Source organism: Salvelinus namaycush, chromosome 27 (genome assembly GCF_016432855.1).
Source record: "Salvelinus namaycush isolate Seneca chromosome 27, SaNama_1.0, whole genome shotgun sequence".
Taxonomy (NCBI): domain Eukaryota; kingdom Metazoa; phylum Chordata; class Actinopteri; order Salmoniformes; family Salmonidae; genus Salvelinus; species Salvelinus namaycush.
In genome coordinates, this window is record NC_052333.1 from 29,934,652 (window position 1) to 29,947,823 (window position 13,172).

Below are 13,172 nucleotides of genomic sequence, written 5' to 3' on the forward strand. Positions count from 1 at the left end.
GTTGGGGTGTTTGGGGATGTTAGTTAATATATGGTTTGTACTGTTGATGGACATGTGCCAGTGGCCTAGTTGGATACATGGTGGTATGGCTGGAGGAACCAAATCCTTTAAGTGCTCAGATACATAATAGTACTTACAACAACAACTAACACCAGAAAAATGTGTAACTTACAAAAATGAGATTGGGAGGCCATGATTGTACTACATTATATATTGTTTTATACATTTTCTCAAGGATAAATTGTTACCTCCATTAGTCAGCATTGCCTCCCTCTCTAGACGTTCGTTGCTGCCTTGACCTGGAACAGCAGAACTAACATCAGCACTTCTACAGTTTCAACTGCATTCACTATGTACTTAAGAAATATACAATAAAATAACTGACAATACTTTTTAATAACATTACCAGAGTCAGAGGAAGTGCTGCTAGCGTCATCCTTTTTCACTGGGAAAAGATAATAGAATCACTCTTTAGTTAGATACAGATATACAGCCTTCAGTGATGATCATTGGTCCTCTATAGGCATGCATATTCCCAAATAAAATTCTATGAATTAACGGAAAAATCATCATAGCAATGTAATTCACTCTCTGATTTGACTGAATCGAAACTACCCACCTAGTACATAGAAGATTTGACTTTAATTTCACGTCAGTGTCACAATAATCCTACTCGGTACAGATAATTCATGAGTTAGAATTAATTTGTCATGTTGTCCCACACTATGTTCAGTGTCTAATTGCTAGTTATTCTTTAGACTGTTCCACAGTCCCCTCATTTTACAAGTCTATATACCACATGATTTGTGATAAAGGCGATTAAAGCAACCTTTGCAACAAAAAGCAAACATGACAGACCTTGCTGTATTGTTAAAGTAACCTTTGATAACTTCATGAAGGCGTTTTTTACAATACCAGAAATCAATGTTATCAGTCAATCATTCTTAATTGCAATTATAATCTACACTCCGTTGCATGAAAGAAATTGGAGCCTTATCTGCTTTTAACAACTGTAAAACATAACATGACCTCCACTCTACAACTATGAGTTTTGTAAGTCTTACCAGGCATGTTCAAAACAGCTGCTCCATTTCCATTGCCTGCAAGTAACAGAGTCATGTGAACAGAATAACTTTGCAAGTACATGGTTGATGTTGTGCTATATACTAATCGGTATTGTCCAGAACAACAAGTAGACAATAAGAAGTCAAACTATTCATCTGTATGTGATTAATAAAAATTATTGATGTGTAAAAACAAGAATTAGAGGGCTGTCATTCATTTAATTATCACAAGACATAATTAAATCACAACAATTAACACTCATAAGATGGCCCATCATTATACATATCCCTACCAGATCTTTGGTATTGCTGTGCTACTGCTACACATGTAATTGTTCTAGGAAGGATAAAAAACATGACATTGTATCAACGGTACCATTTAGAGGTGCCTGGATCCCAGTAGGTGGTAGAGCTCCTTTTTTACCAGCAACTAAAACAATGGAGCAAGATGTTAACGCCAAATATGACAGCTTTTTATTAAATGAGTATCTGAAACAGTGGAAGAAACAGTGGAAGAAACAGCGGAAGAAACAGTGGAAACACCGTGGTAAAAACACCGTTTTTGACCTCCTGACTTGAGATTTACTAAAAGTCATGCCCTGATGTTGAAAAAGGTTTCGACATGCCTAAACTACCATAATCGCTTTAGTTTATCTCACAAAACAATACAAATAAGAAAAATAACATACTGTATGAAATTCATTCACAATGTGAGAAACTTACATATTTTGCCTCTCTTCCAAAGAACCAACAGTGGGGTAACCCCGGTGAGCAGGAGGACCACCGCAACAACAGCACCAATGATAACACCTGTTACTTGGGTACAATCACAGCATTTCCCATCTGCATGGAAGACAATATAAGAGGACATACTCAGCATTAACAATAACATACTGTACATTGAGCTTGAAAAACAGTTGTCACATTTTAATAATCTGCATTCATGACCTGTTAACAGACTCAGAAACGTCTGATTTTACCACAATTGATAACCATGCTAATAACTGGTTTGTTGAAAATACATACAGTACCGGTATATTGAATATAAGGACTACTTTACCCCATTTTACCACAATTGGTTCCTTCAATGCTCTATGGCTGACAGAGCATTCATAAGTTTCCTTATCTGCCTCTGGGATCTGCACACTCATCCTGATCTGGTAGCTGTCATCATCATTGGGTAGGACTCCTGTAGACTGCACTCCATCTTGTTTGGCCAATGGAACACCATTCTTCTTAATATGCATTTCTACGTCTTTGGGATAGAAACCTGTGGCCATGCAGGTCAGTCGGACATGTCCTGCAGTTTTGGCCTTTTTAGCAAATGCATAGACCTTTGGAGGGGCTAAAGAGGGAATAAACAGAGAACATTAATATTATTTCTGATCTCACATGTACAAATGGTTGTTTTTGTTAACCATTTGTTAGGCTATACTATTTAGGTCCATAAGTACTCACAATCAGGATTGCAGTCAGTCCGTGTCTATAGACTGCTTTAGAAGCAATATCTATCTAAAAATAAAATGTATCTGAACTATCTGAGTTGTAAAAAGATCCTTTGAGTTATCCATAGTTAGGCTACACTATGTGAGGTTTAGAACACTATTCAAAAAGTACTCACAATCAGCCCTACTGATTTCTTTGTCCCCATATTCCATGAATTTGGAAAGCCAGTCCACACACTCCTTCTCCAGGTAGCCCTTGGTGTACTGGTTGAGGATCTGCACCCCGTCCCACTTCCTCTTAGTCTGCAGCGCTTGATCAACTGGGGCCACCCACTGCATAGTGACATCATCAAAGGACAGGAAGTCGTCACCATCATAGCTGTATTGGTCGGTGCCCTTTATGAATTTCACTGTGCCGTCACTCTGTTGGTCAATCTCACAGCCATGTTTCCACTGAAGAATATGCACATCTGAGAGGAAAAACAAGTAGAATAGGAGAGGGAATGACTCACCTATGTTATGGTCAAGTCTTGGAGTTTTAGTAAAATATCTACAGTAAGCTATGTAGAGTGACACAAATGCTGTGTTGTTTCTCACCAGTGTTGTTGTGCCTCATGCGATCCATCAGGATGTTGACGTTGACTTTGAACCACTGCTCCTTGCTCTTGCGTGACTGAGTGCCTTTTTCCCAGTAGTCTGCTGGCAGCTTCTCCCTCATCCAGTCCTGTTTGGGAATCTTCTTCTTTGACACACTGTCATAGTAATCAATCTGTTTGTCATTCATCAGACCCATGGCAGTGAACTCATGGATACCAGGCAATTCTACTGGCCTTGACAGGGCAGTGTAGATGTAATTCAGCGACCATTTCTCTAATGGTTACAAAAAGTGAAAGATGAGTTAGTCGTGACTCCTGAGTAGAGATGCTTCTTCAAAGACCAAAAGAATTGGGGATGATTTTTTAAGGAATATCAAATTAATTAGAATAGTAAATGAAGGGATGATGGTGATGATAAAATATACCTCAATCAATCTGTTACATTTTTTATATTATTTGTATTTAAAAAATCATAAAATGTTTGTTCACCTCTTAGCCTACAATGGTTATTGAAAGAGACCAAACTAAAAAAACTGATCCTGGATCAACGAAATTGTACACTAGGCTAGTCGGCACCATAGCATTTCCAACCAATCAAACTGTCCTTTTCTGTTGCCAGGTGAGATAGTTTTCACAGGTGTACAGTCAGGTACAGTCAATGGAACTTGGCAGCAAGAGGCAAAACATAAACATTGTAGCCTAATTATCAATACAGTTTTAATAACTAAATAAAATGTTGGGACGTTGTAGTTATTAAGTAAGTAATTATTATTTTTGACAGTTTGCAAACATTTTCAACAGAACAATAAATAACTTAACCTACAATTTTCACGATACAATAATTGAACATGAATCGTCAAAATGTACCTCTATAATAATAATTTCTCCATATAATTTTTTCCCCTAGGTCTATAGCAACTCAGCCAAAAAACATTTTACTTTCACCTTTAGCAACAAGACAGAGAAATAAATGTTCTTACCGCTGTCCACCGTCGAAAGTGTCGCAAAAAGGAACAAAAGTACGACGACATACATTTTGAACGCACACATGAATGTTAAATGCCCCGAAAATAATAATAATAATATGCCTATCCTAAATAAAGTCTGTGTCAAATTCCAAGGTGTGCCCCATAGTGAGCCGCATAGTAGAGTACCTTGGCTTTCACAACCAGGAGAGCTCTAGTCTTTCCTCACCGAACGTGGTCAAACAGGTCAAACAAGTTTGGTTGGTTATGTAAACTGTAACTGAAGCTAGGTCTACTTCATGCAGTATATATAGACGTACCTTTATTCATTGCTATCTTTCATTATTATAATGACTCAAACGCATAACAGGGGTCCAATAATTATTGGAAGAGTAAAATGTGGCATGCATTGTTGAACACTTACTGTAAGGGCTACTGAGGTGTTCACATTGGTTCATAAAGGAGTCCTTTATTAAAGCAGTGTGAAAAGTGAAAATACAAGTGAAAATACATTTGTTTTGGCACATTTTATTCTCACAAGGCCTCACAAGCCTATCTGATCAGAATGGTAAATGCTTGGAAGTGAATACATCCAGATTCACAGTATTTGTTGATTAACAAAACAGAATCACACGTTCTTTGGTTTGGATGCGCTGTCAGTCACTTTAATGTCTGAGAGAAAAGAGCAATAAAGTCATTATGGGAATGACTGCTTGCTCTTTATACTCAGGGCTATAACTGCACTAACAGTAGGATTTCTAATAACAATAATACAATCATTTAGATAACTCTATGAATTACAATAGAAGTTCAATATTACCAGAGTCGTGGGTGGACAAGGACCCATTTCATGAACCTAAAGAAATACATAGTAGTGGTGTGTTATTGTTACATGTCCATGTAGTCTCTTGATGTTGATATATGTTGGGGTGTTTGGGGATGTTGGTTAATATATTGTAACGACCCTGGGTTTATGAGCGCGGAAATCGACACTGCCGCATGAGCATGCTTTTGCGGCACAGTCGATAGCGCGCCGGAACTCGGACAAGAAGGTCGAGGGTTCGAGACCTGCTCCCTGCTGTTTCATTACAATATGGTTTGTAGTGTCAATGCCTGTAGTTGGATGCAGGGTGGTATGGCTGCTGGCACCAAATCTGTTAAGTGCTCAGATACTGTTTGTTATACAATCAACAACAATTATCACCAGAAAAAAAACTGCAACTTTTAAGAATGAGATTGGGAGGCCATCATTGTGTTAATTTATCATTTTATTTTACATTTAAAAAAGTATGTTACCTCCATTTGTCAGCATTGCCTCACTCTAGACGTTCCTTGCTGCCTTGACCTGGAACAGCAGAACTAACATCAGGACTTCTACAGTTTCAACTGCATTCACTATGTCCTTAAGAAATATACAATAAAATAACTGGCAATACTTTTAAATAACATCAGCAGAATCAGAGGACGTGGTGCTAGCGTCATCCTTTATCACTGGGCCTTTATTACTCCTGTATGAGTGGAGTAATACACTCATCCTGATCTGGTAAGTGTCATCATCATTGGGTAGGACTCCTGCAGACTGCACTCCATCATGTTCGGTCAATGGGACACCATTCTTCTTCATTTGAATGAACACATCTCTGGGATAGAAACCAGTTTTGGCCTTTTTAGAAAATGCATAGACCTTTGGAGGGGCTAAAGAGGGAATAAACAGAGAACAGGAGTGTTTATTTTCTGTAATCCACATTTACACTATTTAAGGTTCAGATGACCATTCAAATGGCAGCTTGTTTGTAAATACTCACAGTCCTTATTAGCCTCGGTTCTTTGTCCCCATATGCCATGAATTTGGACAGCCAGTCCACACACTCCTTCTCCAGGTATCCCTTGGTGTACTGGTTGAGGATCTGCACCCCGTCCCACTTCTTCTTAGTCGGCAGAGCTTGATCAACTGGGGCCACCCACTGCATAGTGACATCACAGATAGAACAATGAGACAGATATTTTAATGGATGTATAAATGTGAAGCATCCGGTTGGTGTTTCCGAGATGAAGCCCACTGGTGGACAGTGGGAGAAGATGGAACCAGATTGATTTTGGCCGACATTCTGCTAATTTGTCATGTCAATACAGTTTTCTGTTCCCAAAACTAGAATCTGCTATGAACAGAGTAGACTAAGTTGTAGACTTTACACTTTGCAAAAGTTAAAAAAAATCTGTTTAGAATGAGTGCAAAGGTGAATTGAGTTATAGCACAGGTGCACTTCAAAGTAGGCATTCCCTAACGGAAATATGCAGATGTATACTAGATCGCGCCAATAGGATATCGCTAGCGCCTGCTTGGCTCTGCCCACCTCCTTGCTTGTTCTGCCCACTATGAATAATGTGTTCCCATTGGAAACGACAAGCTGTGGTCTATCTTGGTTTTGATAACCATGTAAATCTCTCTCTGACAAGGTGACTTTTATCACTATGTACAGTATTAGGCTCCATTTACTCTCAGATTCGAAAATGCTAATTAGCATCAAAGTAGACATCATGCAAGAATACAAATCCCTGCTAACTCTAGCACGTCATCTCTAACTGTCAGCTTTGCTAACAGGTACATTTAAAGAAATGTAGCAAATGTATTAAATACTACATCTAGCTAACATTAGATAGTGAATCCAGAGATTCTTACTTTTGCCTCGATTAGGCAATCTCGTCCAGATCATCATGGCATTTGTAGTTCTTTATGATAGCCACATTAGCAGCTAATTAGAATTTCATTTGTTGGGGGTAAATACAGGCAAATATATTGATAAAAGTCACCTTGTCTGAGAGATTTAGTTATCAAAACGTCACGCCAGGGTAAGTCTACACAAAACAGCCCTGATGTTAAGTGTTAATAAAATCCCCTATGGGTAAAATTAATGGTGGAAAAACGATTGGAACCATTTCCATTTCACCGCTAGATTTTATGGGTATTATGACTCATACTGTGGTACTCTATAGGAGGCAATGACACACCTATGATCAAGTCCAGTCTTCTTTGCGCATTGCAAGTTAATTATCTTGGAGTTTTAGTAAAATAACTACAGGATGTTAACATTGACTTTGAACCACTGCTCCTTGCTCTTGCGTGACTGAGTGCCTTTTTCCCAGTAGTCTGCTGGCAGCTTCTCCCTCATCCAGTCCTGTTTGGGAATCTTCTTCTTTGACACACTGTCATAGTAATCAATCTGTTGGTTGTTCATCAGACCCATGGCAGTGAATTCACGGATACCAAGCAATTCTACTGGCCTTGACAGGGCAGTGTAGATGTAGCTCAGCGACCATTTCTCTAATGGTTACAAAATGCAGCAAATGGGTTAGTCACAACTCCTGGGTAGAGATGTAAAAGAAGTTAGGTAGAGATGGGAATTCAAAAAAAAAGTTATGATAATCGATAATAGTTAGCATAGTAACATCATAGTAATCATTTTGGTATGAAATCTAGACTATCTGATAAATCAATCCATTATAACTTTGTTTAATTCAATTATGTTTTAGACTAATTTGTTGTTCTGAAAGAGACTAAATAATACTAGAACGGAGACTAAGAACTTTTATGTGCCAGTCATACTAGTCTTATCACCTGACACCTGGCAGTTCCAACCAATCAAACTATCTTATCGTGTTGCCAAGTAAAAATTATTTTCTCAGGTGTGTAATCAATGGAACTTGCCAGCAGCAACAAGGAAACATTGCAATATAAAGACCTTCAAAACTAGCCTAACATTAAACAAAAAGCTGGGGTTGTCATCAATAATATGAACATAACATTACAATTTAAATAATATGAACAAAACAGTCTTTAATTTAAGAAACATATATTTTTTTTTAACTCAGCAAGTAAGGTAAGAACAAATTCTTATTTACAATGATGGCCTAGGAACAGTGGGTTAACTAACTGCCTTGTTCAGGGGCAGAACGACAGATTTTTACCTTGTCAGCTTGGGGATTTGATCTAGCAACCTTTCGGTGACTAGCCCAACGCTCTAACCACTAGATTACCTGCCACCTCGGCAGTAATTGAAAATGTTTTTTTTTTAACGTTTATTATTGACTTGAAAAATAATGTAGGCTATATATATATATATATATATATGGCTCTGCCAAGAGCTTTTATTTTCACTTATGATACATTTTCTAGAAGTAAAATTATTCTTACAAAATACGTTTTCAATCCTCACATGTATTGTATGACCCTAAAATATACAAGTACACTGCTCAAAAAAATAAAGGGAACACTTAAACAACACAATGTAACTCCAAGTCAATCACACTTCTGTGAAATCAAACTGTCCACTTAGGAAGCAACACTGATTGACAATAAATTTCACATGCTGTTGTGCAAATGGAATAGACAAAAGGTGGAAATTATAGGCAATTAGCAAGACACCCCCAAAAAAGGAGTGATTCTGCAGGTGTTGATCACAGACCACTGATCACAGACCACAAATGTGCATGTGTCTGCTCAAACGGTCAGAAACAGACTCCACGAGGGTGGTATGAGGGCCCGACGTCCACAGGTGGGGGTTGTGCTTACAGCCCAACACCGTGCAGGACGTTTGGCTTTTGCCAGAGAACACCAAGATTGGCAAATTCGCCACTGGCGCCCTGTGCTCTTCACAGATGAAAGCAGGTTCACACTGAGCACATGAGCACGTGACAGACGTGACAGAGTCTGGAGACGCCGTGGAGAACGTTCTGCTGCCTGCAACATCCTCCAGCATGACCGGTTTGGCGATGGGTCAGTCATGGTGTGGGGTGGCATTTCTTTGGGGGGCCGCACAGCCCTCCATGTGCTCGCCAGAGGTAGCCTGACTGCCAATAGGTACCGAGATGAGATCCTCAGACCCCTTGTGAGACCATATGCTGACACATGCACATTTGTGGCCTGCTGGAGGTCATTTTGCAGGGCTCTGGCAGTGCACCTCCTTGCACAAAGGCGGAGGTAGCGGTCCTGCTGCTGGGTTGTTGCCCTCCTACGGCCTCCACCACGTCTCCTGATGTACTGGCCTGTCTCCTGGTAGCGCCTCCATGCTCTGGACACTACGCTGACAGACACAGCAAACCTTTTTGCCACAGCTCGCATTGATGTGCCATCCTGGATGAACTGCACTACCTGAGCCACTTGTGTGGGTTGTAGACTCCGTCTCATGCTACCACTAGAGTGAGAGCACCGCCAGATTTCAAAAGTGACCAAAACATCAGCCAGGAAGCATAGGAACTGAGAAGTGGTCTGTGGTCACCACCTGCAGAATCACTCCTTTTTTGGGGGTGTCTTGCTAATTGCCTATAATTTCCACCTTTTGTCTATTCCATTTGCACAACAGCATGTGAAATTTATTGTCAATCAGTGTTGCTTCCTAAGTGGACAGTTTGATTTCACAGAAGTGTGATTGACTTGGAGTTACATTGTGTTGTTTAAGTGTTCCCTTTATTTTTTTGAGCAGTGTATATAAAATTCTGTCTAATTTAAGTCCGCCCCACGATGCTATGACTGTGCGCACTTAGCTTTCTCTAACAAGTAAACTCCTGTGTTGATCCTGATCATTAAGTTGAACAGGTGTTGCACAAAATCCAAAGTCTCTTCTCTGATGAAACTGTACTTTATAAGCAATAGTCGTACCATGATTTTAAACACCATTCATAATCAGAACTCTTTGCAAATTCGCTGTTGTTTACAATTCCGTTATCATTAGCCAATACTATCCTCCTGTAGATAAATGAATGTGCAACAGGCTATACTTTTGGAACTTTTAAAAACATTTTGCCCTGGTAGACCCTATTTTGAATGATAGAACGTGCAAAAAAGGGGCTTTCATAATTGTTTTTTTATTCAGAAAAACAAATCATGCAGGATGTTTCAAAAGCAGTACAGGTTACATACATTGTGTACGTGTGTGTACGTCTGTGGGCATGTATGTATGCAATAAGCCTTGTAAAATAGTGGTTTAGTAAATAGTAACAGCAATGCTACGCAAAATGTATTAAATCATTTGGTGAATGCATTTAGTCCACAGGTAGAGTTCATAACACTAGAGACCCTATTCATTAAAAACGCTGACTAGGTTTCTGGCATAAGATAAAACAATATTTTTGTATTGAGCTTCAATTGAGCATGTTGGAATTATTTGTGTTCTCCATAAATCAATGTTTACAAGGTGACATTAAAAGAAACTCCATTGCAAATGAATTCAAGAGTGTAGCTTTGTCTTAGCTTGGAAACCCAGTGAACGGTTTTGAAATGGGCCCTAGATTGAAAATAGGGTTGGCTTGCCTTCTCTAGTCACTCGTAGGCTCAGTCACTGGTATACTTTACAAAGCCATTTTGGGTTTACTACCATTTAATTTGGGCATTTTTATTATTCAGAAATGTGGTGGGAACTCTCTTTGTTCGCAGGACTTTATCCTGCTAACTGTTCCAAATGTCCAAACTGAATTTGGAAAAAAGGCTTTTATGTACTCTGCACCATCGGCTTGGAATGCCTTCCAAAATAGTTTTAAATTGGAAGAACTTGTCCCAATTGGTGTTTTTAAATCATTGATGAAGGATTTTGTGGCTGATTCCTTGACCTGTCAATGTTTTTAATTTGCCATTTTATGATATCATTATGGCCACTACCATAAATGGTTTTTACTATTTTACTTTTAGTTTTTCATGTCGTCTGTCTGTAATTGTGTATGACTTGGTGCTGCCAGGATAAACAATCATAACAAATTATATTGCAAATACCCAAAGTATTATCAATGCTCTACAATATTAACAACATAATAATTTGTACATTTATTTTCAGAAACGTAAAACAAGATATTGTTTGGCCAGAGGTATAAAAACATATCAGCATATACCTCTAGGCTTATATAACCCTAAAGCATTATACAAATACCTTAAAGATGCCTCTAAGAAACATCCATTGCAACAGTAAAATAATGAAATACACGACAGAATACATTCACTACTATCCCCCATAGTACAAAGGTTAACCTATTCTATTCTATAAATAAATATTCCAGTCTGGCACAGTTGTGGGATGCGATAGATCCCAAATTAATACAACCACTAGCATAAAAAAAAAACTGGTTCAAGCAATGAGCCTGAAGCCAGAACATTTAAAATGTCGATATACTATGAGGGTATTTCTTCACATTATAAGCGCAGCAATGCGCACACGGCAGTAAGTGCAAATGTTCCATTAGTAGGAAAACACCATTCTCAAAAGTGACCACAAATGCGATTATGCATGTAATGCTTTTTTTGTATATAAAGGTGCATTTTTATGGTGAAGATTATCTTCACCAAACTTCAAACTCACGCGCTGTGAAGACCAAGGAGCTCTTCAAACAGGTCAGAGATAAAGTTGTGGAGAAGTACAGATCAGGGTTGGGTTATAAAAAAATATCTGAAACTTTGAACATCCCACGGAGCACCATTAAATCCATTATTAAAACATGGAAAGAATATGGCACCACAACAAACCTGCCAATAGAGTGCCGCCCACCAAAACTCACGGACCAGGCAAGGAGGGCATAAATCAGAGAGGCAACAAAGAGACTAACTCTGAGCTTTGCCGCTCTGAAGGAGCTGCAAAGCTCCACAGTGGAGATTGGAGTATCTGTCCATCGGACCACTTTAAGCCGTACACTCCACAGAGCTGGGCTTTACAGAAGAGTGGCCAGAAAAAAGCCATTGCTTAAAGTGTTCGCCAAAAGACACGTGGGAGACTCCCCAAACATATGGAAGAAGGTACTCTGGTCAGATGAGACTAAAATATTGTTTTTCGGCCATCAAGATAAACGCTATGTCTGGCGCAAACCCAAAACCTCTCATCACCCCGAGATGAATAGTTATGCACACTCAAATGTTCCGTTTTTTTGTCTTATTTCTTGCTTGTTTCACAATTAAAAAAAAAAAAAGTGGTAGGCATGTCTTCAAAGTGGTAGGCATGTTGTAAATCAAATGATACAACCCCCCCAAAAATCTATTTTAATTCCATGTTGTAAGGCAACAAAGTAGGAATAATGTCAAGGGGGTGAATACTTTCGCAAGCCACTGTATATCATTCAAGTGACAGGCTACTATTGTAACCCATCACAGTATTCTTGATTTAATCTTGTCTGTACATATACTAAATAACATATGTGTGAAATTTGTTTTGATTTAGAAAGGACCATTATCATGCACCTGTATGGAAACAGGGACAGCTGAAATAAATACGTCAGTAGACTATACTCCTGTTTTAAAGAGAAGCAATGTGCTTAATACTAGGATAGTTGACAAATAAAATATAGTAGGCCTAGCATATGGAAAGCTGATGGAATTCTATTTTTAATAATGACCATCATTCTGTTTTCTCACGCAATTGCATAGCCTATAGAAATGTTGAGCAACATGACCTCATTGGCTCTCGTGAAGTGTTTGATTAGATTTTTGATTACATTTGCATTGATCGCAGAGTGATTAAAGGGACAATAGAGTTAGCCAGTATGGTAGGCTACTAATGACCATCAGCAGCATCAGAGCTTGGAGAAGTCTAATTAGCGTGACTAAATGTTCATGTGGAATTTGACTGCCGTCATGACGCGTGGCCACACCGAAACAGCCGTAGCCATACTATAAAATTATGAAATGAATTGACTGTCCTTCATGGTCCGGTCAGGAAGTTTGGCCACCAACGGTCATCTAGCCACCTGCACATAAATTGACAACATGGAAAAGATGTGCATTATTAGATTGAACACATACATTACAGTGCAATGTTGTAAAATATTACCCATTACAATAATTTACATAACTCAGCTATAATTACAACTGGATGGGGTCAAATACCACCTATGGTTTTGCCTCACATTTGGGCTTCTGAGTGGTACAGTGGTCTAAGGAACTGCATCTCAGTGCTAGACGTGTCACTACAGACCCTGGTTTGATTCCAGGCTGTATCACAACCGGCCGTGATTGGGAGTCCCATGGGGGGGCAAACAATTGGCCCAGCGTCGTCTGGGTTAGGGTTTGGCCGGGGTAGGCCGTCATTATAAATAAAAATTTGTTCTTAACTGACTTTCCTGGTTAAATAA

At 39.0% G+C, this 13,172-nt stretch overlaps 2 protein-coding genes across 5 annotated transcripts in view; both read right to left on the reverse strand.

Annotated features, from left to right (window-relative positions):
- The window catches only part of LOC120022425 (major histocompatibility complex class I-related gene protein-like), a 61,457-nt gene that overhangs the window by 36,873 nt on the left and 11,412 nt on the right, over positions 1–13,172 (reverse strand). Inside the window, exon 9 of one of the 4 annotated variants that reach the window (XM_038966312.1) lies at positions 12,057–12,788. The exons of the other annotated variants lie outside the window; for them this stretch is intronic. Coding sequence (XP_038822240.1) covers positions 12,781–12,788 — 8 coding nt within the window. The 3' untranslated portion in view covers positions 12,057–12,780. Of the gene's footprint in view, positions 1–12,056; positions 12,789–13,172 lie in introns of those variants that run through there. 4 annotated transcript variants of the gene reach the window in all.
- LOC120021983 (major histocompatibility complex class I-related gene protein-like) lies at positions 1,878–7,891 on the reverse strand. Its single transcript, XM_038965786.1, has 5 exons — positions 7,173–7,891; positions 3,107–3,159; positions 2,686–2,979; positions 2,168–2,409; positions 1,878–1,907 (listed from the first exon to the last, which is right to left on the reverse strand). The coding sequence occupies exons 1-5, from the start codon at positions 7,313–7,315 to the stop codon at positions 1,878–1,880; spliced, it is 762 nt and encodes a 253-aa protein (XP_038821714.1). The 5' UTR covers positions 7,316–7,891.

What these genes read in the sequence shown, in the direction of transcription:
- LOC120021983 (XM_038965786.1), bottom strand. Translation starts at nt 7,315, where the DNA reads ATGGGTCTGATGAACAACCAACAGATTGATTACTATGACAGTGTGTCA. An exon ending in CGCAAGAGCAAGGAGCAGTG is followed by an intron (nt 3,160 to 7,172) that starts GTTCAAAGTCAA and finishes CAAGGAGCAGTG; the next exon opens with GTTCAAAGTCAACGTCAACA. An exon ending in AGGAAACTTATGAATGCTCT is followed by an intron (nt 1,908 to 2,167) that starts GTCAGCCATAGA and finishes TCTTCCATGCAG; the next exon opens with ATGGGAAATGCTGTGATTGT.